The sequence below is a fragment of the Camelus dromedarius genome, chromosome 24 (assembly GCF_036321535.1).
Source record: "Camelus dromedarius isolate mCamDro1 chromosome 24, mCamDro1.pat, whole genome shotgun sequence".
NCBI lineage: Eukaryota > Metazoa > Chordata > Mammalia > Artiodactyla > Camelidae > Camelus > Camelus dromedarius.
Window position 1 is genome coordinate 29,760,379 of NC_087459.1, and position 24,578 is coordinate 29,784,956.

The 24,578-nt window shown below is 48.5% G+C and overlaps 1 protein-coding gene and 1 long non-coding RNA gene across 5 annotated transcripts in view; one reads left to right on the plus strand and one right to left on the minus strand.

The window, feature by feature from the left end:
* SMURF1 (SMAD specific E3 ubiquitin protein ligase 1) overlaps positions 1-17,002 on the plus strand; it is a 102,689-nt gene extending 85,687 nt beyond the window's left edge. For 2 of the 4 annotated variants that reach the window (XM_064478695.1, XM_064478696.1), the window contains 8 exons: positions 660-763; positions 7,221-7,335; positions 8,537-8,715; positions 9,707-9,844; positions 10,626-10,746; positions 11,680-11,881; positions 13,163-13,247; positions 13,893-17,002. In XM_064478695.1, coding sequence (XP_064334765.1) covers positions 660-763; positions 7,221-7,335; positions 8,537-8,715; positions 9,707-9,844; positions 10,626-10,746; positions 11,680-11,881; positions 13,163-13,247; positions 13,893-13,992 — 1,044 coding nt within the window. In that variant the 3' untranslated portion in view covers positions 13,993-17,002. The remainder of the gene's footprint in view (positions 1-659; positions 764-7,220; positions 7,336-8,536; positions 8,716-9,706; positions 9,845-10,625; positions 10,747-11,679; positions 11,882-13,162; positions 13,248-13,892) is intronic. The other 2 variants (XM_031432494.2, XM_064478697.1) reach the window with 1 other exon arrangement.
* On the minus strand, positions 17,000-22,854 carry LOC135319243 (uncharacterized). Its single transcript, XR_010377713.1, has 2 exons — positions 22,645-22,854; positions 17,000-20,980 (listed from the first exon to the last, which is right to left on the minus strand). It is a non-coding gene; the product is annotated as an uncharacterized LOC135319243 (long non-coding RNA).
* Between the last annotated feature and the right edge of the window lie 1,724 nt (positions 22,855-24,578).

The window sequence follows — 24,578 nt, forward strand, 5'->3', positions numbered from 1 at the left end:
CTCCTTTCCTATTGGGACCATAGCTTTTGAATTACATTAAATTTAAAGCAAGAAAAGATTCTTAAGTGCCTTGTCACTGAAAATACCTGCAAACATTTAGCTAGTCCCACTCTCAGCACTGAGTCCAAGGAACTTCAGATTGCCCTTTGTTGTCTGTGGGTCGATCAGCTGCTCTGTCTTACTTCAGCCCGACCTAGTTTTTTGACGCTGGGAAACTGATTTTTGACTTCAGATACAAAATCAGGCTCAGAATTGTTTTACTGTTCGGACTCTGGTGTTATCTTCATTTGGGTTAAAATGTATAAATTATTTATAGGACACATTGGAATTAATTTGTGTGGAGAAAATCAACTCTAGTGAGGATGTGTAATTCGTGAAGTCGTGACTGTGCTGAGAATGTTTCCTTCAGGTACAGCGGCACCTGCTGTGCTCTGTTGTTGTGTCTGAGGGTGCGACAATAGAAGAGATGATGGAAGCAGCAGTGTGCTGGGGCCAAGTAAACACTCTGAACAGGAGCCACAGAAAACTCAGCTCTGAGCCTTAAAAATAGTGCAGGTGCTTCTGTGTAATCCGGCTCTGTTATGAGTCAGCTTGCATCGTTGTATAACTTTGAACATAAGAAAAGTTTTTCTCTCTGAACCTGTAATTTTGATGTGTAGGAGTCTTATCGCCAGATAATGAAGATGCGACCAAAGGACTTGAAAAAGCGACTGATGGTGAAATTCCGTGGCGAGGAAGGTTTGGACTACGGTGGGGTGGCGAGGTGAGAGGCTGTGTACCCCTCTTCCTCCTGCATGGACTTCAGCCCGCCTGTGAGAAAATACTTGCCGAGGGAAGTCCTTTGCCCCTTTCTCATGCTAGTCTTGGCGTAGCCAGGACTTAAGTGTCGCTGTCAGCGAACTTAGAAAAAGAATCCCTAAGAGCGCACGCGCGCCAGCATCTCCCTGTAACCTGTCAGGACGCGCACGCGCCAGCATTGCTTTACTCCCTGTAACATACGAGTTAACGTCTACACTCACTCCCTTCATCTGGCGTGAGCGAACCTGAGCTTAATTCGGAGGCAGCCTTGGCTTCTCTGGAGAGAGGGCTTTCAGTGGTGGGAGGAGGCATCTGTGTCAAAGGAATTTCATAAAGTGAGATTTTGGTCAAAATAATTCATGCAGATTCTTTTAAACATAGAACATAGTCATGAAGGGCTGCCGTTTCCCGTCCTTCCTCTTTTCACCTTTGAGACAACTGCTGTTTTGCTCTTTTAACTGTTTCTTTAGTAGAGCCAATCAGCTTGATCAATGACTCGATCAGGTTCAGGTGTTGTCTGTTGATTTTGTGGTTTAGGTTCATAGACACAGAGGGACTGGATACCAGTCATGGGGAGGAACTGATTTTATACTCTCACTTCCTAGTTTTGTAATATCAGTATTTTTAGCTCTTCTGTCATTATCTTTGTAACTTTACATAATGTTTTTTAAACCTTTTTTTTTATTGAGTTATAGCCATTTTATAATGTTGTGTCAAATTCCAGTGTAGAGCACAATTTTTCAGTTATACATGAACATAATACATTCATTGTCACATTCTCTTTTGCTGTGAGCCACCACAAGAGCCTTTATACATTTCCCTGTGTTACACAGTACAATCTTGTTTATCTATTCTACATTTTGAAAGCCCAGTCTGTCCCTTCCCACCCCCCAATGTTTTTTCATCATTATTTTTTGGCTGTCAACTAGAGACATTATCTCTTGGCCTCTGTTTTTCATAAGAAAGGGATATTAATACTGCTGACTTTCCTTTTAGCATTCCTTCCACCTTTTACCTCTTACGTTCTGCCATCTGTGATATTACTTTTATACTGTTAAGGTTGAAGATCTACCTTCTGTCTGTAACCTGTATTAAGTAGGTCTCCTGTGCTTGTCTACTTACTATTTGTAAGAGTTGAAAATCAATACATTGTTTTATGTTATTATGACAACGTAAAATATTATTCACTGAGGGAGTAAGTGGCATTCTATCATTTATTTTATTCTTTTGAACAAATTTAAATTTTTGAGAATTTGTTCCTTTTCTTCTTATTTTTTAAAAACAAGTCTTGTCTTTGTTGCCCCATTAAACTTCATCTTTTGCCATCCCACCCACCCACTTTCCCCATGTATCTCTTTTGTGGAGACTCTGTCCAGACTGACTGTTGATTCTGTAGACCTTCTGCACAGTTGTTGTCATGGGACTTCAGTTCTTCCTTGGGTTAGAGCCACTGTTGTGTGGATCCCACAGCGTCCACTTTCTTGGCTTTCTCCCTTGTGCTACTGGAGTATATCTTCAAGTAGCTTTCTTAGAAAGGTATGTGGGAGATGAATTTTCCAAAAACTTGAGTCTGAAAATGTCTTATAATCTATACTTTGCCTGATAGTTTGTCTTTTCATAGACTTCTAGAAAGAAGATAATTTTCATTCAGAACTTGGAAGGCATTGTTCTGCTATCTCTCGGCACCCAGTGTCACTGTCTGAGGACAGTCAGGTTTTAGTCACTTCTGAGTTATTTGACCCCATCCAGGACCACCCCATCATCTGTAGCTCCTACCCCCTTTTCTCTGTTTTTCACCCCACTCTGGTCTTCACTTCCTCCTTACCCATAATCCACCATCATAATCACTCCCTCATGCCCCTGCTAGCTTCCTTCCTCTTTCCATTTGCTGTGCTTGCCTGGCAGACCCCCGGCTCTGAGGGATCCCATCCTCAGGCTGCCCTGTGCCTCACCTGAGCAGCCGAGTGTGGCCAGAGGCAAGCACACGTCCTTGCTGCTGGCCTTTCTCTCCGTCAGTGGCCCTAGCCCTCTAGGAAGTTTCTGCGCCCGCTGCAGTTCTGTGCTGGGTCTCTCCCAGACCTGCAGCCTTGGTTCTGCCCCTCCCCACTCTTAGCTGCTGACTTTGCTTCTTATTTACCTGAGGAAACAGAAGCGATCTGAAGAGTCTGTCCTCACACCACCAAATACCGAGTCTGCCAGTATCTGTCCCCTGTGTGGCCCACGCACGTTCCCGTGTGGGCGCATTCCAGGCCCTTTTGCTTCTCCTGTTGTTTCACATGTTTCATTTCATCAAAATGTCCCTTTCTCTTGGGTCAGTCTCATCCATGTAAAACTCCCTTCTTCAGAGGAACAGACATGCCTCCCAGACCTTCCCTGGACACTAAGTCATCCCTTCCTGTCTGAGCTTTAAGGAGGCAGTAAAGGCAAATAAAACACAGTAAAAAGAAAAACAATTAGAAATTCCGGGCAAAACAAAAATGTGTTGAAGAACATGTAACTCAGCCATCGCCCTGTGTCTTTGTTCCCTTCGTAGCAAAACCCGTCGGAAGAGTCGTGCGCCTCCCTCCTCTGTTTCCACGTCCTCGCTTTCTCTTGAACCTGTTCCCGGCAGATGTCTGCCCCGCAAAGCTCCCTGTGTGCAGTCTCCCGTGAGCTGCATCTCACAAGCCCAGCACTGGCTCGGTCTCTGTCTCACCCAGTCTGTCGGCCACACTTGATGGCGTCGGTCACCCCCTGCTTCTTCAGACACTTTCCCACTCGGTTCTCGGTGCCAGGCTCTCCTGGTTTCCCTTCAGCTCCTCCCAAGCTCCTGTGATGGTGCTTCCCTCTCTTCCTTCTCTCTGGACATCACCTGCCCTCCTGCTTCTCACTCCTCCAGGGCCATCCCAGCTGCAGCCAGCCTGCCCTTTCTGAACACTCAGCTGTGTCACCCTCTGTCCCTGAGCGCCCCCCCAGGCCCCCATCTCCCCTAATTGCCCCGAGCGCAGCTGAATGGGGCCATGGCTGCCCTGCCTGTGCCTCCGCCTCTCTGGGTTCCCATGCCCACCTGTCACCCCCGGCCCCTCACGTGGCTCCCCATCCTTTCACCTGGGGCCTGCCTACGCGTCCTTCTCAGCAAGGCCTTCCCGGTCCCCTCTCCACATCAGCCCCAGCCACCCCCACGTGTGTGCTGTGCGGGGCCCGCAGCCCCAAGAGACACGCTGTGTGAGTCTGGGAGCCTGAAACTGCATCTTGTGTGCTCTCGGCTGAATCCCCAGATCCAAGAAGAGCCCCCGCCCCACAGCGAGCGCTCGTCTGGTTAAGCACCTGCTCAAGGATGGATTTTACTTTTTGATAACTTCCTCCCCTCTGTATCCTTCCTCTGGTCTTCCTGAAACTCCTGTTACTCAGATGCTGGATTCCCTGGACTGAGCTTGTATTATCTCTCATCTTTTTCCTTTCATTTCCCATCTTTGTTCCCTCCTCCAGCCTCTGCTTCCAGGGAGATTTCCTCAACTTGCCTTCCAGTGCTTCAGTATTTTTTATCTTGTTTTTTCAGATCACCACAGCACACTCATTCATTGAATTCCATTGTAATAAAATGTAAAATGAGAGAACTAAAATGAACTGAGGAGACCTGTCACGTGATTGACTCTTCTGAAGGGGGACACCCCTATAACTTGTATGCCCTTTAAAGAACTGTGTTTACTCAGTAACCAGTAAATATTGAGACTCACTGTGGGCTGGGTACCAGGAATGCAGTGCGAGCAAGGTGACGTGTCCCCTGCCCCCTCCGTCCCTCCAGGCTCCCCGTGCAAAGGACTCCGCAGTCTGTTGAGGTCCAGGCACTAATCAAAGAATTACACAAGTGAGTGTGAAACCATGACTCCAGTAGATGCTACAAGCGGAGCCACGTTCCTGTGTGGACGTGTGACGGTGGCCCTGTCTTGGGGAGTCGGGGTAGGAGGGCCTCGCGCCCTTGCCACTTACAAAAGCAGATCCGCAGCCCCGCAGTGCTCTGTGCTGGGTCTCCCCGCACAGTTATGTTCCGGGGAGTGTTGTAGGGGTCTTATTAGGTTTCTGGGTAGATTTGGGATTTTTTTTCAGCAGCCAAAAGTAAATAATTAAAATGGAAAAAGTCATAATGTGCCCTGTGGCCCCAGAACCGAATCATTCCGCCAACTTCTTCCCGTCACTGTGGCCCTCTGTCTCCCTGTCCCGCCCCTCCGGTTTTGAGTCCTGCCGGGATGAGAGGTACGGGGAAGGCTGCGCTTCCCTGACAGCGAGCTCACACTGACTGCCTCTCCACAGGCACGCTTTTTCTTTCAAGATTGTCCCAAGTTTCCTCCTTGATCGTCTCAATATTGATGCTAGGAGCCTTCTTTCTCCTGGCAGATGTCACGTCTGTTTGCCCTTGAAAACGCCGACTCCGTTTCCTGACTAAGGTGTAGGCTCTCTGGCCCCCTTTTCAGGGAGAATCTTCCTGTTTAGTCATTCATATTTGTCCTAAATTCAAATCAAATCACACCTTCTTTTCTACCTTTTCCTTTATGATCTCCAGAACGTCTCGAGAGTTCAGTATCCCACACTGTTTCAATTTACCTCTATTCCTTTGCGTGGCTGGGTTGTAGATGTCTAGCAGGCAGGTGTCGAGCTTGGCGAGGGGCGGTTTGGTAGCAGTTTGCTTCGTCTGCCTTCTCCGTAGTTACCAAGTCTTGCACGTGGAGACGAGCCTCGGTGAAGCTCCCTCGATGAACAGGACGCTGCCGCGGGCGGAGCTGTGACTCTGCTTGTCTGCCTTGAGTCTGATCTCTCCGCATTGTTCCAGCCTCAAGCCTTCCTCACGTCCGAGGGGGTCCTACTGAGCTTGGAGGGCTGAGGAGAGGTGTCAGTGCATTACACACACGTGTGTCTGTGTCCCTTACGTGATGGGTGAGAATCGCTCTGCACTCATCTTCCCAGGGTCTCCCTCTTGCCTGTGTAGTCAGCTCTTCCCCAGCCACTTCCAGAACATGCCTCACGGGCCTCTATACCTCGTCCTCGGCGCCGTCAGAATGTTTGCTTGTGTTTTAATCACTTCCTGTCTAGACAGTTGCAGGCCCTTGGCTTTTATGAAAACAGTTCTTCATAAACCCCAAGACTCAGGGATGAATCAGGGCACTAGAGCTGGGAAGCGCTGCCTTTCTAGGAACCAGGCTTCGTGAGGTTGGAGCCGCGTCTCTTCAGCGGTTCCTCGCTGTTCTTTGGCGTTAGACACGTAACTTTGTGTTGGTGTGATCATTTTGTGTGTGTTTTCACAATTTTCTTGGACAGATGATTTGCGTCCATGCTTATCCTTTCATATTTTCTCAATTCGCTGTCTTTTCTAGTTGAAAGAGTAAGAAATTCCAGAATGAAACCTGGGGCTGCTATCTTAATGAGATTCATCCGTTGAAAGGAGTTTTGGGTAGAAGGGACAGAAGGCTACAGAGCAGTGTGTAGAGGCCCCGTACACACTCACCCCCCGTGCCTGGGCTCATCACAGTGTGATCTCAGCAACTGAGTCACACAGCTTCTGTTGAGAGTGTCTTGTCATTTGATTCTGATTTGGGACTTTGTTCTAATGAAAGAATTCAAACACAAAGGAATTCAGAAGATCATTAATTCTTACGTACCCCCATCCAGATTTTAAAACTCTTAGAATTAACATTTTAAAATTGTAAACTAATCTTTTAAATGAGAAGAATGAGAAGTGCTTATGGCAAAACATAAGAATTCAACAGGAAAGAAAATGCTGAGAGCGGAAGTCGTTCTTACAGAATCCCTTCCTCCCCAGCCTCGGAGATCTTTTCTCCTTATTTAAATATTAATAACATGTTACAGTAAGAATTTAAAAACTAGAAAGAAGCAAAGGAAAAAATGAAAATGTCCGGAATGCCGATTCTCTAGTTAACTGCCTGCCGTCAGCGTGCTTAGTGTAAATCCTTCCTGGCTCCGCGTTTGTACTTCTTCTGTTTTGTGGATGTGTGGATGTGCACGCACCCTTGTAAAATCAAAGTAGGCTCAAACTGCTTCTTACTGCACTTCTGTTGGTTATTACCACGTCATTAACATCCTCCTCTGAGATTCTGATCTTTGCAAAGGAGCAGAGAAACCAGAGCTGAGGTCCAGGGAAGCTGCCAGACTGCGGAGGACCCGGTACTTTTAAGCTGCTCCCAATTCCAGGCAACCACGGTTCTTTCTTAGTGTCTGAGTTGTTGGAATTTGGGTCAGAAAATCCGTTTCTGATACCACCAGAAGTTGTTTTTTACTTCAGTAGGTTTACTTGCCCAGTCTGTCCAAATCACCTCTCAGAGCCAGGCAGCCTTACCAGTTTGGTTTTCTAGGGCAGAGTGAATCAGTCCTTTTGTTAAGATCTCAAACCAGGAGGTTTTAAAATGTTGTGGTGGTGTGGTTGTTTCTAGGGAGTGGCTTTATTTATTGTGCCATGAGATGTTAAATCCGTATTATGGGCTCTTCCAATACTCTACGGACAACATTTACATGCTGCAGATCAACCCAGATTCTTCCATCAACCCTGTAAGTATGAATGAATAAAAAGGTAGGAAATTAAGTTGAAAAATTTCTTAAGTGGATTTTCAGTTTCGATCTCAAGCCTTGGTTTATTCATCGCAGACTTACTCACAGTCCGTGGTAACTAACATACCCAAGGGTAGGGGGAGATGTGGATTCAGGTGGCGGGTGTCAGTCCCGCGTTTGCAGTGCTGGGGTCACTGAGAATGTCGTTCCAGGGGGAACAAGAGAAGGAGAGAACCTGAGCTGCTCATAGACCCAAAGCACTTTATTGCCCTTTGAGGGAACTGGGGCTGGACGGCCGACTTGTTGACAGTGTCATTCTGAGAAGTGGGTTCCAGAGTCCATCCTCCTCCCACTCAAAATAGGAATATTTCCATCATTGGAACCCTTAGCTGCTTGTTTTAGAGATGAGAAATAAGCGTGGGGTGGGAGTGGCTGGGTCAGGGTCGGCCAGCGGGCGCGGGGGGCTCTCCCGTGGGGCAGCCCAGGCGCGGTCAGAGCCGAGCTCCGCTCTGCGCACGCTCACCTGGGACAGAAACTTCTACCAGCATGGAAGTTGTTGGAAATTGACTAACCGTCTGATTCTAATTCCCACCTGGGAGTAGAAATGGGAGGTCCCCTAGTTACAGAGCAGAGCACCGCGGGTTCTAGGAGGGCTCGCTCACTCGGGTTGTTCAGTTGTTTTCCTGTGTCCCTCCCCTCCCCCCTCCATTTGGAATTTTTTTCTCCTTTTTGTGAGGCGGGGGAGGGGTGCCAGAGGAGGAAGTGGGGACTGCCTTTTGCTCTCTATTTCCTTGTGGGGCAGCAGGAGGGAGAAGCCAGCAGCTTCCTGGGCATGTGACCTGTGCCCGCCAGGTCCTGCTCTGAGCAGGGCCCACCCTTGGGTTGGTCTCTGTCGCCACCATGTTGAAATTCTTAGTCTTTGAATAAGGGGTTCTGCATTTTCATTTTGCACGGGGGCCCACAAGTTAGGCAGCAGCTCTGAGAAGGTGTTTGAACAAGGGCAAATAAAATGTTGTTCAGATGATCTTGCCAAAAGCTGTGCTCTGATTTTGACTGCCTCCTCGGCCTCTGTTCACTTGGCCCTGAGCACAGCCTGTGAGTAACTGGTTGCCTGCGGGACAGTTCTCCCCAGCATGAGGTAGCCACCCACCTGGGCGGGTCATTTTTCTAACAAATTCATGTTCTCTGGTGCCCCCTACAGGACCATTTGTCTTATTTCCATTTTGTGGGTCGGATCATGGGCCTCGCTGTGTTCCATGGACACTACATCAATGGGGGGTTCACAGTTCCCTTCTACAAACAGCTCCTGGGGAAACCCATCCAGCTGTCTGACTTGGAATCAGTGGACCCAGAACTACATAAGAGCTTAGTGTGGATTCTGTAAGTACCGACTCACTGCTCAGTTAATTGAAACTTCATTCGTGGTCGCCCGTCTCAGTGCACGCTGAGTACACGTATTTGGTGTGTGTACCTCTCTGTATATATTTTGGAGATGGATGTGAAATTGGAGAAGAGAAAGAAAAGTAGGTTTAACAAAAATACTTAATTGACTTATTTTGCTCGTAATGTTTGGCCAGTTTCTCTTCGTGGACTAGTTTCTTTTGTTTCCTTGAATTGTTATGATTATGAATGTTAAACTCCAGGCCTGGTGGTTTGTTTGACACTCGAGGTGTCCCCAGTCAGTCTCTAGAGAGGCTAAGAAAGTATCAAAACCCCCTAATACTTTGTTTTAGGATTATCCTAAAACTCTCTTAAAAGCAGCAGGCACAGGTACCCGGCCAGCCGTAGGTGTCGCAGGTCCTGGTGAATGAGCCGTCACAGGGGTGAGAGGCCCAGGCTCTGTCACAGGGCGCACACCCAGGACTCGATCGTGGCTGCATCCCTCTGCCTCCTTTCACCTGTCCCAGTTGGAGATGCTGGCCTGCGCAGCCAGGGCCTTCAGCCCGTAGCAAACCTGTCCCTCTGTGTTTAAAAAAATAGGGCAGATTGAGGATCTGGTTCTGACTTTCAAGTGCTTCTTGGAGGCGAAGTGCTTGGAAAGGCTGCTGTGAGCGCTGGGAAACAGCGTTTCCTTCCTTGGTGTGGCTTCCCTTTGACTCAGTTTCCCCTGGATTCTTCCCTCCCATCTGCTTCAAGACTCAGGGCACGAAGCAGTCAGGTTGCCGTGTCTCATAAGATCCCCCTCCTTCCATGAAGAGAAAGCCGGGTGTCAGGGACACAGCTGGCACTGGGGCCCTTCCCTGCCCCACCTGAGCTCCGTGCCCGCTGTCGCCAGCGCCGTCTCTCTCCGCCCCCTGTTGTTGATTCAGTGTTCCATCCGCTGCCACATGGTGGCCCAAGCCTGAATGACGCCTGTCTCGTCCCCCCTCAGAGAGAACGACATCACCCCCGTGCTGGACCACACATTCTGCGTGGAGCACAATGCTTTCGGGAGGATTCTCCAGCATGAACTGAAACCCAACGGCAGAAACGTACCTGTCACCGAGGAGAACAAGAAAGAATATGTCCGGTAACGTCCCGGGGGACCTGGGTGGTCGCCGCCAGGGTGTCCAGGTGCCTGGGACTGTCCTGGGCAGGGGGGGGTTCACATTCAGATCTTTGAAGCTCCTTCACTGTGTGAGGCTCATCTGTCCCCACCAGCACTTGTGACCAGACTCATGTTAACCGCAGAGACCGGTGGGTTCAGTGCTGGGGGCTCCACGTGGAGGAGCCCTGATGTCATCAGGGCTGACCTGTTAAATGGGGAGTAATGACCCCAGAGCCCCCACCCACACACAAGAGGGGTGAAGACTCAAGTGACTGCCCGATTCTGGGTGGGATGGTGGCAACCAGAGGAGGGAGAAGGAGGCCTGGAACTTCCCTTGAGCTCAGTCTCCAGGAAGTCTACTTCTGTTAGTGTTTTCCCACCTCTTAAGGCAAATGAATGGCTAATCACTTACCTGGGAAGTTCAGAGACACACGGCTGTGTCTGTGCTCGTGCTGTCAGACTGGCGTGTAGTTCTTCCAGTGGCCTGTATTTTATTTTCAAACATACTTTTAAACTCTGACCTCGGTAACAGGTCAGGTCGGCTCTCACGTTATGTTAAGCAAAGAATCAGCAGTTCTAACAGAGGGCTGGTTTACTTTGAACCTGATTCTTCGGTGGGAGACCACCGACCGGTGGGGTTCTCCTCCCGGTTAGGGGAGGCCTGGCGGGCAGGGATCAGCTGATATCAGAACCAACTAACAGAGGGAAAAAAAATGTCATGAACCATTTGATACTGCTTCCAACTTGTGAATTTCCCTTTCAGGTTATACGTAAATTGGAGGTTTATGAGAGGCATCGAAGCCCAGTTCCTAGCTCTTCAGAAGGGATTTAATGAGCTCATCCCTCAACACTTACTGAAGCCTTTTGACCAGAAGGAGCTGGAGGTGGGTGCTCTCGCAGGTCCTCGGTGTCTCCTCACTCCCAGGGCCAGGCTGGGGCCAGGCTGGGGCCGGGGGCCAGGAGGGTGAGCGGGGGGACAAGGCCTGGTACCTGCTGGGTGGCAGGGAACCTGGATAGTTCTTGGGCTGTTGTTTGGGGTGTTCCGGGGCTCCTCGTGATTTTCACCATCTCCAGCAGTAGAGGCTCCCCTGTCCCTCCTGCGGGGCCCCCTTGGAGGGAGGAGATGACCACAGCCAGCTTCTCCCACAGGCTCAGAATGTAGCCTTACTGTCTTCTCTCATCGGTCCTCACCGCCCTGAACAAAGCGATTCATTCACGTCTCATCCAGCTCTGGTGCCCGGTGGCTCAGCCTTTAAAACCGTTCTGGGTCTTTCTGCCCCTGTGTGATGCCTGGAGCTCTGGGCCTGGAGGCACCTCCCTGAGGTGGAGCGGTAGCTCCGGGGTGAACTTGTTTAGTGCGTTGAGAAACGAGCACCTAGCTTGCTCCAGTCCCTTCTTTCAGACCTTAAACCCCACGTATCCCCGAGTGTCCCTGAGAGATCGTGTGGGGCGGCCCCGCCTTACAGTCAGCCCGTGCGGTCCTTCTGGTCTATTCTTTCGTATTCACTCCTCCCCAGAGCAGTGCAGACACACACACAGACACGCAGACACAGACACACAGACAGACTTGGACGGAAGAGGACTTCTGTCCGGAGCTCTCGGGTGGCAGCGGGTGGGGGTGCAGATGGAGCTTCAGGCCCGTTGTGTGTGTCTGTCTCGCTGTCTGGCCACGTGTCCAGCTGGCTGGGCCACAGCTGCTGCTCTGCTGTGGGAGCGCCTGTCCGGCTCTGGATGCCATATTGGGTGCCAGGTGCTGGGGGCCTGGCGGCGTTGGTCGCCCGCGTGGTGGGGCAATAACCCGCCCTCCTGGCCTGCAGTTGATTATTGGTGGCCTGGACAAGATCGACCTGGATGACTGGAAGTCCAACACGCGGCTGAAGCACTGTGGGGCCGACAGCAACGTGGTCCGGTGGTTCTGGCAGGCAGTGGAGACCTTTGACGAGGAGAGGAGGGCCAGGCTCCTGCAGTTCGTGACCGGGTCCACGCGGGTCCCTCTCCAGGGCTTTAAGGCCCTGCAAGGTGACTGACGTGGAGGTGGGGCTGGTGGCTGCAGCGGGCGGGGTAGGAGGGAGGAGGACTGGGGCCATGGGGGTGCTTGTCCCCAACCTTTGACCAGAAAGCAGGCCATATTATTGCGTGACAAGTGGTGGGCCTGGGTCTTTGCAGCAACAGAGGGTGCTGGCTGGCCTGGTGCCCCCACAGGGCTGGGTCTGGAAGGACCTGAGCCAGGAAGGCTCAGTGGAGCCTCCCCGCCCCCAGCAGAGCTGGTTGATAATGGGAGGGTACAAATAGTCACAAGAGTTTGGGGGAAGAAATCCGTGTTAAAAGTGCACCGTGGATTAATTTCTGAGTCTGCAGCTCTCCACCTGCAGTCCTGAGACAGAGAGAGGCCTGGCCTGAGGATCCAGAGACCGAGCCTCCTGCTGCCACGGGGTCATGAGTTCCAGGGGTCCTCCCTGGCCCTCAGTTCCCTCATCTGTGCAAGTGGACTGCCTGACGGGCCCCACTGTCCAGTTAGGAACCCGGCCTCTCTCTCACTCCTTCTGGCTCTGACTGGGTCCCTGGCTCACCCAGGTCTAGAGTTGGGGGTTGGAGACAGGGGAGGCGGGAGGCTGGACACGCTGAAGCTTTTGAGCCTCTGGTGGGGCCTAGAGGGCCTCATGGGCAGCACAGCCAACCGGGAAGGTCCTTGCAGGTTTCTCCCTGGCCCTGTGATTTGTAAAATTTCAGGTTTTTGTCACTTGATAACCCTGGGAGCCAGAAGGAGCAAGGTGAATAATATGAATATATTACAGTTGAGAACACTGGATACTAAGTTGAGTAAATTAGTGACAGCAGGTAGATCTCCTGTGTAGAACAGTCCCTGTCACCTCGTCCTTGTTTCAAGGACCCCTTGGAGTGAGAGAAGTTACTTCTCTTTCCTGGGCCTTGGGTCCTAGGCGTCAGTGTCTTTTTCCTTTTCCACTGGCCTCCACCTGGGGAAGTTTCCTGCTGACAGCAGGCCTGCCTGCTGAACATTTCTGTTTTCTTAAAAAACTACCAGTGATGTCAGGGTTTTCCAGCACCTGCCCTGGAGCAGGCTCACGGTCAGGGGTAGTAGGAGAGTTCTCGCCAGTCCTCGCTCCTCCTGCCCCTGGGATTTTCTAAAAGGTTTGAGATTAGTCACTTCATGGCCTTTGGGAGAGGATCCTGAAACCTGGCAGGGGCTCCTGGGGCCACGTGAACCCTGGGCCGAGGGGGTGGCCGCCGCAGGCCGGGCGCCACCCCTGAAGTGCGTTGACTAGAATGTCGTCTGGTAAGGTTCTACAGGCGCCGCAGGGCCCCGGCTCTTCACCATCCACCTGATCGACGCCAACACGGACAACCTCCCCAAGGCCCACACCTGGTAAGCCCGGCCCCGCCGGCGGCTCTGCAGCGGGGCAGCCCCCCTGAGGGGTAGCGAAGGCTCCCAGGAACCCGGTTGAGATGGGATTGATGCTCAAGCCACTCCCACGGCTCTGTCCTCACTTTGCGGGCCTCGCTGCCCAGGCGGGCGTGTGTGTCTGTGCACGCACACCTGTCAGTAGGAGGAGGTGCAGTTTTAAACTTGGAGTTGTGGGTCTTCTTTGTTTTGACCTTCCTGGGCCCCATTTTCCTTCCTGGGACTCCACCAATGACAGATGCACAGCACTGGTGTACTGAAAATTGTTTCCTCCCTAAATTTTTAGTTATATAATATCTGTAGCAGACAAATTTCTCTATAGTTTAAAAATCAAATTACATAGTTTGTCTTGGAACCATTTATGGAGAAGAAAGCCACCTCTGGCTCAGGAGGACCAGTTCCAGGAGTCCCCGAGATGCACCGACATGCAACGGAAGGTTCCTGATTGGGAACCGAGGGGAGTGGAAAACTCTGCTCTGCCCTCCTCTCGGCCTCTCTCCCCGTGCATGCGCACACATGCACGTCCTGCCTGTCCCTGTCCCTGTCCTTAGAGCAGGTCCTCAGACCGGGCCGCCCCCCAGCGACTCTCGCTTTTCTGTCCTGTTCCAGCTTTAACCGGATCGACATCCCACCTTACGAGTCGTACGAGAAGCTTTACGAGAAGCTGCTGACGGCCGTGGAGGAGACCTGTGGGTTCGCGGTGGAGTGAGGAGCAACCAGAGGCGCCAGGTTCTAGCTCACGACCACCAGCCCAAAGCGCACGGCTCTGTGCGCCTCCGGCCTGCGACGCTGGCTGAGGCTCTGGAATTCTCGATGACCTGAGGGAAAGGCTTGTCGCCCCTCCTTTTTGTGGGGGGAGCAAGGGGGGCGGGGGGACTTTGGTTGGTGGCTCCCACCCACGTTTTCCTCCTTTGACAGAACTCCCACCCCCTCCCATCACCCATCCAATAAAACAAGCCAGGTTTAGCACTGGCTTCGGTTACACAGGATGTTATGCTACGGTTCTGACACTGACGGGGACAGGCTCCCAGCCCTGTGGTCTTTCTGGGGGTCTCGGCACGAAGCTGGGCTACCCTAGCTCTTCTGTCTCAGAGCAGACCTGAGGCTCTTTTCAAGTCCAGCAGCTCAGATTCCAAATTCCCCATCCAGCAGCCTGCTCTGGGTAACAGATGGACTTCTAAGCGAACAGTAACCGTAGAATATATGCTTCTTGGAATTCTGGCACGGCAGGAAGCTGGAGTCAAAAATGCACTTCCCTTTTGGAAAGGTAAGGGAGGAGGGCAGCGCTCGCTTGAGGCCCGGGCATTTCTTTTCAGGGTATCCTGGCTGAAAAATTTGTTCTGCATAGAGAAGAGTGATCTTTTCTTTTAAGAGTCCCTTTAGCCACATTATCTGTCCAGTTCGAAATATTTTCCCAGTGAAAACACCACATAATGGAGCTTGTAAAAGGCCAAAACCAGCCTCAGGTCCATGCACCAGGCGCTGTGCCCCCTGCCCCCCGAAGGGCGTCGCTGGTTCACTCGAAATTAACAAACCATCGGAAAGTGCCGCGCGCTGCGCTCACAGGACGGGATTGTCATCGTAGCTTCAGGCTCGGGGCCGACTAGCTTAAAAGGGAGAGAGGGAGGGAACCTCATGACCCAAACCCACGCCAAGTTGCTGTTTTACAGAAAGCGGGTTGTGGGTATAAACATGCCCGCAGAGGGGCAGCTCCGCCCGGGCCTGTCCAGCCCACTTCCCCAGCGCCTAATGGTGACGGTAACAGTTGCCCCTCGATTCACTTCCCTGGCCGTCTCTGCACAAAGAGCAAGGCCAGGGCCGCCTCGACCCTGTTTCTAACACCGTTTCCCAATTTGCACAAAAGTTCCAACAATATTTTAGCAAGTGGTGTGACTTCAGACAGCTAAACTGGAGCGGAAAGAGCGGCGGCAACAAGTTTTCCCGTCTGGTTTGTTGTTGTGTTTGTTTTCGGGCAAGTGCAGGCAGGTCATTAGTGAGACATTTCACTGCTGAAGCTTTGTTGTTGAGGTTCCCGGATGTGGGGCCGGGGTCCAGCTTGCGGGTCTGAGGTGGGGGCGGGGAGCTTCCTGGCCGAGTTGCTGTCCTTGTCGTCACTAACACCTGTTAGCGTGCTGGGTGTGGAGGCATCCGGACCCTCTGCGTCTTGCTGTGGTTCTTTTGCTTGACCTGGAAGCGGCCTGTGGTCTGACGTTCGGGGGCTGCCAGTTGCGGGCTGTGGTTCCAGGAGCGGAGGGAGCCAGGCTTCCGGGCTCCTTGCTGAAGTTCTGGGACCGGAAAGAGGCCGGTGCCGCTAACTGCAGGGGGAGACGGGGGGTCCAGCGTGGAAGGCCAGGCCGCCTGTGCGCTGTCCCCCTCAAGTCCTGCTTGTTGGGCTCTCCTGTGTGTCATTTACCACGATACTCGAGGGTGTTCTAGAAGCTGGCTCCTGTGACGCCACGCAGTCCTCTCTTGGGGTCTTCTTGGGAGGAGTGAGGAAATGAATGATAACAGACCCCCCCCCCCACGGGTCTCTCTAATGAGAACCCAAACCGGGAGGAGGAGATGTCCTCGGGAACTGAGACCCCAAGACTGAGGGAGGAAGACCCACCTGGTTTTCCTGTGGCGTCGGCCACAATCCCTGGTAATTAGGAGGGAAACAAGGGTCCAGTGGTTGAAAACATCTGGAAACAGGAATGTGGCATCTACGTTCTTTAATGCTACCTTCCTGCTGTGAGGAGGAGGGGGACAGCGCCTCTGCCGGCCCCAGGCTGCTCTCCTGCGTCGGGTCACCTCAGCAAGATCCAGGGGGTCGTGTCCTGGCTCCTCCATGGGCAGCTGGGGACACACGCGTTGCCCGCCATGAGGCCTGGTCTCTGCTTTCCTACTTGCACTTGGGCCTGGGCACCCTCAGCAGCTGTGCGGGTGGAGCCTGACAGAACAGAACCTTCCAGAGCCCTAGTTCCCTCTTGCCAAACAGGCCGGTCAGTGGCACTGCACTCCCAGAACCTTAACTGTTCACCGTGGACTGGGCCTCTGAACCTCCCTCCCCCACCAAAGAACAGTGTGGCCCCAGGTGGTCCAGGCTCCCGGTTACTCCACTTTGGGTCTGGTGAACCCTCCCATCGGCCACCCCTCTCGGGAACCCTAGACGGCCCACCGGTCCCCTCGCCCCTCTGCCCAGATGCTTCAGGGCCCGCCTCTCAGGCCTGCCCTCACCAGCGGTCCTCAGCCACCCTCAGGGAAGCAGCAAACCGCCGCTCTGCCAGCGCGTGGGCAGGAGGAGGGAGGGGCCTCGCGGGCCGCGCGCAGGGCAGGTGGTCCTCAGCTCTGAGCTGTCCGAGGACACGCCCCCACCCCAGCCGCAGCCAGGTGTGCCCCACACGGCAGCCTTCCCGAAACATAGTATGAATTTTTAAAATTTGTTTATTTTTGTTTCTCAACCACTTTATAATGTATTTTTAATTTATTTTGTAACGTCTTGCGTGTTGCTGCTATCCTTGTTACTCTCCCCACTGTTTTTATTGCCGATTTATTTTGTGAAAGTTGTACACTAATGTTCTGTTTTATGTCAAAATCAAAAGTATTTAAAGAAATACTAGTTCTATTTGATGTGGTTATGGAACCAGCTGGAAACAACATAGGCCGTGACTGCACAGCAGGCCGGGCCCGGGTGGCAGGCTCGTTTTGTTACACATGCAATAAACTACAACTTTACATTTCTGGCGTCTCTTACTTGGTGTGGAAGTGAGGTTCCAACTTTTTTTTTTTTAAACCATCCCACAAGCAAGGAAGTCAGTAATGTGACAAAGCCCTCCTAAGGGTAAGAGGCGAACTTGAGGCTGGAATCGGAGGGACCGACGAGAACACGGCAGGCAGCCGGAAGGTCTTGCTGAGCAAAAACCTAGGGGTGGAGACAGTTTTGAACCTGCTGACTTCTCCTTCACACACTGATCTTGTTTATTAGTTTGGGTTCTTATTTCTCTTTTTAAAATATTTTTATCATGGTAAAATATACATAATATCAATTTGTATATTGATATTAACCACTGATAAGTGTACAATGTAGTGGCATTAAATAATTCATGATATTGTATAATCATCACCATCTATATACCCAGATGTCGTCATCTCCCCAAACTGCAACTCTGCCCATCGGCCAGTAACTCCCATTCCTCCTCCTCACCGCCCCCAGTAACCTCCATTCTTTCTGCCTCTATGAATTTGCCTATTCGAGGTACTTCATAGAAGTGGAATCATAAATTATTTGTCCTTCTGTGACTTACTTCCTGTAGCATAACATTTTCAAGGTCCCTCCATGTGGGAACATGTCAAGTTTTTATTCTTTTTTATGGCTGAATAATACTCCTCTTTTTCCATTCATTTGAGGAACACCTGGTGTGATCGTGAATTCTGTGTGGCAGCTTGACCAGGCCATGGTACCCAGAGACTCTACAGATTAATTTCTGTAGCCTCTTTAATTTCTTTCAGCAGTGTTCTGTAGTTTTGTGTATAAGTCTTTTGCCTCCTTGGTTAAGTTTATTCCTAACTATTGTATTCTTTTCAATGCTATTTTAAATGGAATTGTCTTCTCAGTTTCCTTTTCAGATTGTTCATTGTTAGCATATAGAAACTACTGATTTTGGTGTGTTGATTTTTGTATCCTTCAACTTTGTTGATTTCATTTATTAGTTCTAAATGTGTGTAATCTTAGGGTTTTCTACACATAAAATCACATTGTCTGCAAACGTAATTTTATTTCTTCCCTTCCAATTTGGATGCCTTTTCTTTTTCTTGCTAATTGCTCTGAGTAGGACCTCCAGTTGCTACGCTGAATAGAAGCAGTGAAGGTGGGCATCCTTGTCTGGTTCCTGATCTGAGTGGAAAAGCTTTCAGTCTTTCACCGTTGAGTATATTAGCTGTGGGTTTGTCATATGTGGCTTTTACTATGTTGAGGAAGTTTCCTTCAGTCTTAGTTTGTTGAGTATTTTTATCATGGTAAGGTGTAGAATTCTGTCAAATGGTTCTGCTGCATCAACTGAGATAACCATTTGATTTTCCCCCTTATTCTGTTAATGTGGTATTTTACACTGATTGACTTTTGTATGTTGGGTGATCCTTGCATTCCAGGAATAATTCCTGCTTTGTTGTGATGTATAATCCTTTTACTATGCTGTTGGATTCAGTTTGCTAATATTGTGTTGAAGACTTTTGCATCAGTACTGATGAGGGACATTGACTTGTGTGGGCAGCAAGGGCCTGGAGTGTCCTGGATCTGCCATCTTCAATCTCTGTGTCTCGGTGACAGCATTTAATACATTTAAAGTACGTAATTATTTTTCATTTTCTGTATACCTACCCCTCACTTCCTCTGTTAACTGCCGCCTTCTGTGTTTGATTTTTTTTTATGGTGACTTTTTCCCTTCTCATTTGCTTTTGTGAATATTCTGTAGATGCTTTCTTTGTGGTTTCCACGGGGACTGTACTCGACATCCTAAAGTTATAACAACCTAATGTGGATTTGGTTCCTTTTTATAACTTTTACCTCTTTACTGATACAACGATATACATATAGTTTTCCTGTCTTTGTCCGTGTCTTCCTTTAGTGCTTTCGGATAGTTGTTTTAGAGTCTGTCTGCTGTCTGTGCTTCTCCAGTGACAGTTTCTATTCATTTAATTTGCTTCTTAGACTGGGCCACACTTCCTGGTCTCTCTGTGTGCCTATGACTTTTTGTTGAAAACTGGACATTTGACTCTGATCATGTAAACATGGAATCAGACTCTCCTCCGTCCTCAGGGTTGGGGGTTGGTTTCCAGTTGTCGGAAGTGTCTGACCAGCCTGAGGTGGAAGCGTAAGGTCTTCTCAGGTCTCTCCTGACCCTGTGTTTCCCTGGGTGTGAACTTTCTGAATTCCTTTGTTTACACGGCCAGCTCTTTGTCTTTGCTGCTGCTGTTGTTATGTTTAACAACATACGTTTGTTATCACGCTGTTCATAGATCAGGACTCCCAGAGTAACTCGGTCCCCTGCCCAGGGCCTCACACGGCCGCCCTCGAGGCACCAGCCAGTCTGCACTCCCCTGTCGAGGCCCAACCAGAGAGGAAGCCCCCCAGGCTCCTTCGGGTTGTCAGCAGAATTAATTTTCTTGTGGTTTTGTGACTGCAGGTCCTGGCTGCTTACTAGTTTTTGGCAGGAGACCATCCTAAGGCCACAGAGGTTGCCCCTGCGGTTGCTTCTGAATTTCTTAATCCTTAATTGTTTGGTTATATTTTCCCCCTTTTCCCATTTTGAGAGCCAAACAACTGAAGCTGTTCCTCAAATGCCCGGAAGGCCCTTCAGCTTTACAGCTCTGCTCTGGGGGGTTCACCAGCAGCTGCGCACCGGTGTCTGCACCTCCTGGATCAGAAGCAGCCGTCAGTGATGAGAACACAGGCCAGGATCGTTGGAGGACAAGCTCCTCATCACCTCCCCCGGCTCCAGCCAGTTGCACCCAGAACACAGGCATGGCTGACCCCTCGGGGCAGGGGGCGGGGAGGGCAGCCACTACCACACTTAATGGAACTGACAGTTAACTGCAATTTACCAGCCATGCTCTCCCTGGGAAGTTGCAAGCGTTCAGATGGGCTCCAGAGTCCCAGAAGAGCCACCTCAGACAGACTCTGCCGCTCTGGTTCTCGTCTAAGCGGGGATGGGTTCCTGCCGCTTCCTACTCCGCCATCTTCCTCGACATCACACCAGTCACGTGCGTCTTTCTGTCTCCTGGCCGCCACAGTCCCTGGACTCAGGGCGTGTCTGCGCTCTGCAGTGAGTGGCTCTGCCCTGGCTGAGCTGGGCCTTTCTACTGAGAAAGTCTGAATCTCTTCAGGTTTTAATTGATCTCAAGGTTCTCACTAGGTAATTGGGAGACAAGTCAGTGCAGCTATCTGGGTCCCCACACTGGCCCTGCCTGCTACCTTGATGACTTTAAGTCTGCTGCTTGGAACTTTCCGGCTTGTCCCTCCACCCTTCCTCCTCCAGCGTGAGCACCGGCCTCCCCTCAGGCAGCCCACTTGTCCTCCGTGTCCCACCAACGATAGGAAACAGATGTATCTGCATACACCCTCAAGAGGCCGTGCTCAGAGCAGTCAGGACCTGGGATCGACCCTGGCTTTGTGACCTGACCTCGGACACACCGCCTCAGCTGTGCCTGCGCTGGCTTACTTGTAGAGGAGGAACAGTGGCACATCCCTCCCAGGAGCATCAGTCCATGTGGACATGAAGTCCCCGCCATCATGGCTCCTACTGTCCATTGTTAACATGCACAGGAAACTGCTGCTTTCCACAGACAGGTCTCACCTTTCTGCATCTCGCTCCCCTCCGTGCTCCTGGAGCACTCTGTGCACCCACAGTGGTGCACTGCTGCCTCTTCTCCCATCCAGCCAGGAGCCGTCCTGAGAACCGGGGCAACCTCTGCTGGGAAACGGCAGTCGGCTGCCCTGGGAGGCGCAGGGGACCTGGGCAAGGGCTCCCTGCTGCCTGGTGTGCTGGGCAGGTGTGCTGGGCCAACACTTTTCAGAACCAGGGTCTCTCTTGGGGCTCCTCCCAGGAGACTGGGCAGGACTAGCGAGGAGTTGGGAGAGTCTTGACTTTGAATCCAGCTCACAGTCCTCAGGTGTGTCATCTTGGGTTGTTACTTTAACTCTTGAGCCTCTATTTCCTTATCTGTAAAATTAGATTAAAATAAAAAGATTAACTGATACAGGAACACACAGTTCTCAAAAATGTTGACAAAAGAATCAGACAAAATGACATGGCGTCAGGACAGTCCTTCTGTCTGAGACAAGTGACTTGTGAGGAGGGGCCCGAGGAAGCCTTCTGGGCCCCTGAAAATGCAAGGTCCCTTGGTCCGGGTGGTGGTGAATGGTGGACAGAGATGGCAAATGTCAGCAAGTTGTTCCCTGAGTGAAACAGATGAAGTTTGAATCATTCTTGCAGCACAGCAGGAATCGGGCTCTAATTCCTGAGACAGAGAACTCCTTTACTCAAAAAAATCAATGCACTAACTCATCACATAACTAAGAAAGCTTGTGCTGGAAACAGAACCTGGATATTATAAATTTCCCATTTCCTTTATGATTCTATTAAAAAAAGTGATAGAATATGATATGTAGAAATTCTGGCAGAAACTGCACTGAGATAAACGAATTTCTACTGAATATTCAATCAAGAGTGAATTCCCTGTGAAAAGCGAGAGGAGAATCTTTCTGAAGCAATGTGAAAGACTGGACATGCACAGGAAGAGCTGAAACCTGGGAAAGAGACCAAAATTCTTAGACAAAAGTCCCAATGTTCACAGCAGCATTATTTACAATTGCCAAGATACAGAGGCAACCAAAGTGTCCATCAACAGAAGAATGGATAAAGAAGACATGGTAAATACAGTGTAATACTACTCAGCCATAAAAAAGAATAAAATTTTGTCATTTGCAACAACATGGATGGATTTGGAGGGTATTATGCTAAGTGAAATAAGTTAGAGAAAGACAAATACTGTAACATATCACTTATATGTAGACTCTAAAAAATAAAAAAAACTAGTGAATATAACAAAAAAGAAACAGATATATAGAATAAACTAGTGGGGCCGGGGGGAGGGCCAACATAGGGGCAGGGAATTAAGAGGTACAAACTACTATGTATAAAATAAGCAACACAGATATATTGTACAACACAGGGAATATAGCCAATATTTTATAATAACTGTCAGTGGAGTATATAACATTTAGAAATTGTGGGTCACTATATTGTACACCTGTAACATAAAATTATACATCAACTATACTTCAATTAAATAAATAATCATTTTTAAAAACCAAAAAAAAAGAAATTATTGAAGAAAGAAAAAAAGAACCAAATAGAAATTCTGGAGCTGAAAACTACAAGAAATGAGTGGAAAAATTCACTAGCAGACTTGAACAGACAGAAGAAAGAATTAATGAATTTGAAGACAGGTTGTTTGTTGTTTGAAATCATTAGATCAGAAGAGCAGAAAGTAAAAAGAAGAAACTTCTTTTCAGAAGAAGAAAGACTAAAGTACTTAAGGGACACCACCAAGTGGGCCAAAATATGCATTTTAGGAGTCCCAGAGGTTAGAGAAAGGGACATAAAAATTATTTCAAGAGTTGTAGTTGAAAACTTCCCCAACTTACGAAAGACATGGATCTATAAATCCAGCAGGCTCAGGGACTGCGCATAGAATAAACCCAAAGAGACACCGAGACACATTATAATCAAACTTGCGAAAGCCAAAAGCCAAAGAGAAAATCTTTAAAGCAGCAAAAAGCAATGACAACAACAACAAAAAACAAACAAAAAAAACTACTCACCATATACATGGGATCCTCATTAAGATTATCAGCAGGTTTCCCAGCAGAAACCTTGAAGATTGGAAGGTAGTGGGACAATATGTTTAAAGTGCTGAAAGAAGAAACTGTCAACCAAGTTTTCTGTATTTGGCAAAACTGTCCTTCAAAAATGAGAAAGAAATTAAGACATTTCCAGATAAACAAAAGCTGGAGGAATTCATTACCACTGGATGTGCTCTACAAGGAATGCTTAAAGGTAGACCGAAATGAAAAGATGCTAGACTCAGAGATATATGAAAATACAAAGTTCTCCAGTAAAGGTAAATACACAGACAAATGTTATTGTAATTTCATTTTGTAGTTCCACTTTTAATTTTCGACATGATTTAAAGGTAAATGCATAAAACCTAATTATATAATCTATGTTCATGGGTACACAATATGTAAGGATGTAATTTGAAACATCAATAACAAATAGGGGAAGCAGAGCATCCACTCCTGTTAAGAATGCATGGTCTGGTCCAAATAATAATAATAATAATAATAATAATAATAATAATAATAATAAAATATATATAATTATATATAATAAATATATATATAATATATAAAGTATATATAAAATTATTATTAATGTATTTGGAGCTAATAATATATACAGAAATAAAATACATAACATTAGTAGCACAAAGGATGGAGGGAAAATGGAAGCTTACAGTTGTAAGATTCTTATGTTACGGGGGAAGTGCTAGAACGTCATCTGAAGGTGGGCTGGTAAGTTCAAGATGGATATAGCAGCTCTAGATGATTCACTGTGAAGAATTCATGTTGTGCAAAAACATGTAAGAAGAAGAATACATGATAACCAGGTTGGGCCACACACAAATATTTTGTCACTACATTTATGAGGTGTAGGAGTAAAAATAGTCCTGAATTACATTTCATGATATTTAAGATTTTTCCATCTATACGTATACATGATACAGGGTCTACATTTTTTTTGACTCTATTAAATATAAGCTTGCAGATGAAAACTCTGTCTCACCCGATTACAAGACATCTCACGTAGTCGTGAGGTGTTTCGTCCCCCGTATCCGCTTTTTAAGTGAAGCACTTCAGACCCCTTAGTTTTCAATCTTTCCTTCAAGAAACTAGACTAAGGCTTGTGTTCATACTTTTTACCATGTTTGCCCGACAACTAAAGTGGTTTTCTTTCTAAGAAAATATCTGCCAACACTATTTTAAAACAAATGTTTTTAATCAGGAAGAGAAGCAAACAAACAAAATTGCCAGTACTAAAATGAATTTAGCCAAGTTGGAGGATAAAAACCAACATACAAAAACCAACTGTGTTTCACAAACTACTATATATAAAATAGATAAACAACAAGGTCCTAATGTATAGCTCAGGGAACTACATTCAGTATCTTGTAATGTCCTATAATGAAAAAAGAACATGAAAAAATAATGTTATGTATAATTGAAATCACTATGCTGTACACCAGGAACAACATTGTAAATCAACAAAACTTCAACTTAAAAAAAAATCACCTGTGTTTCTATCTGCTATGAAGAATCTGAAAAAGAAATTCACAATTCCATTTACAGTAGTATCAAAAAGAATAAAATAGGAAGAAACTTAACCGAGGAAATGAAAGACTTGGACACTGAAAACTGTAAAATTATAGTGAAAGAAATTAGAAGAGACACTTATGGGAAGACATTCTAGGTTCATGAGTTGGAAGACTTAATCATGTTAAGACATCATTACTACCCAAAATGATCTGCAGATTCAACGCAATCCATATAAAAATCCCAACAATGCTTTTTGCAGACAGAAAAGTCCCTCCTAAGACGCATATGAAATCAGGGGCCGCCAACTAGCCAAGACAATCTTGAACAATGTTGGGGGTCTCAATGCTTCCTGAATTCAACACTTACCACAAAGCTACAGT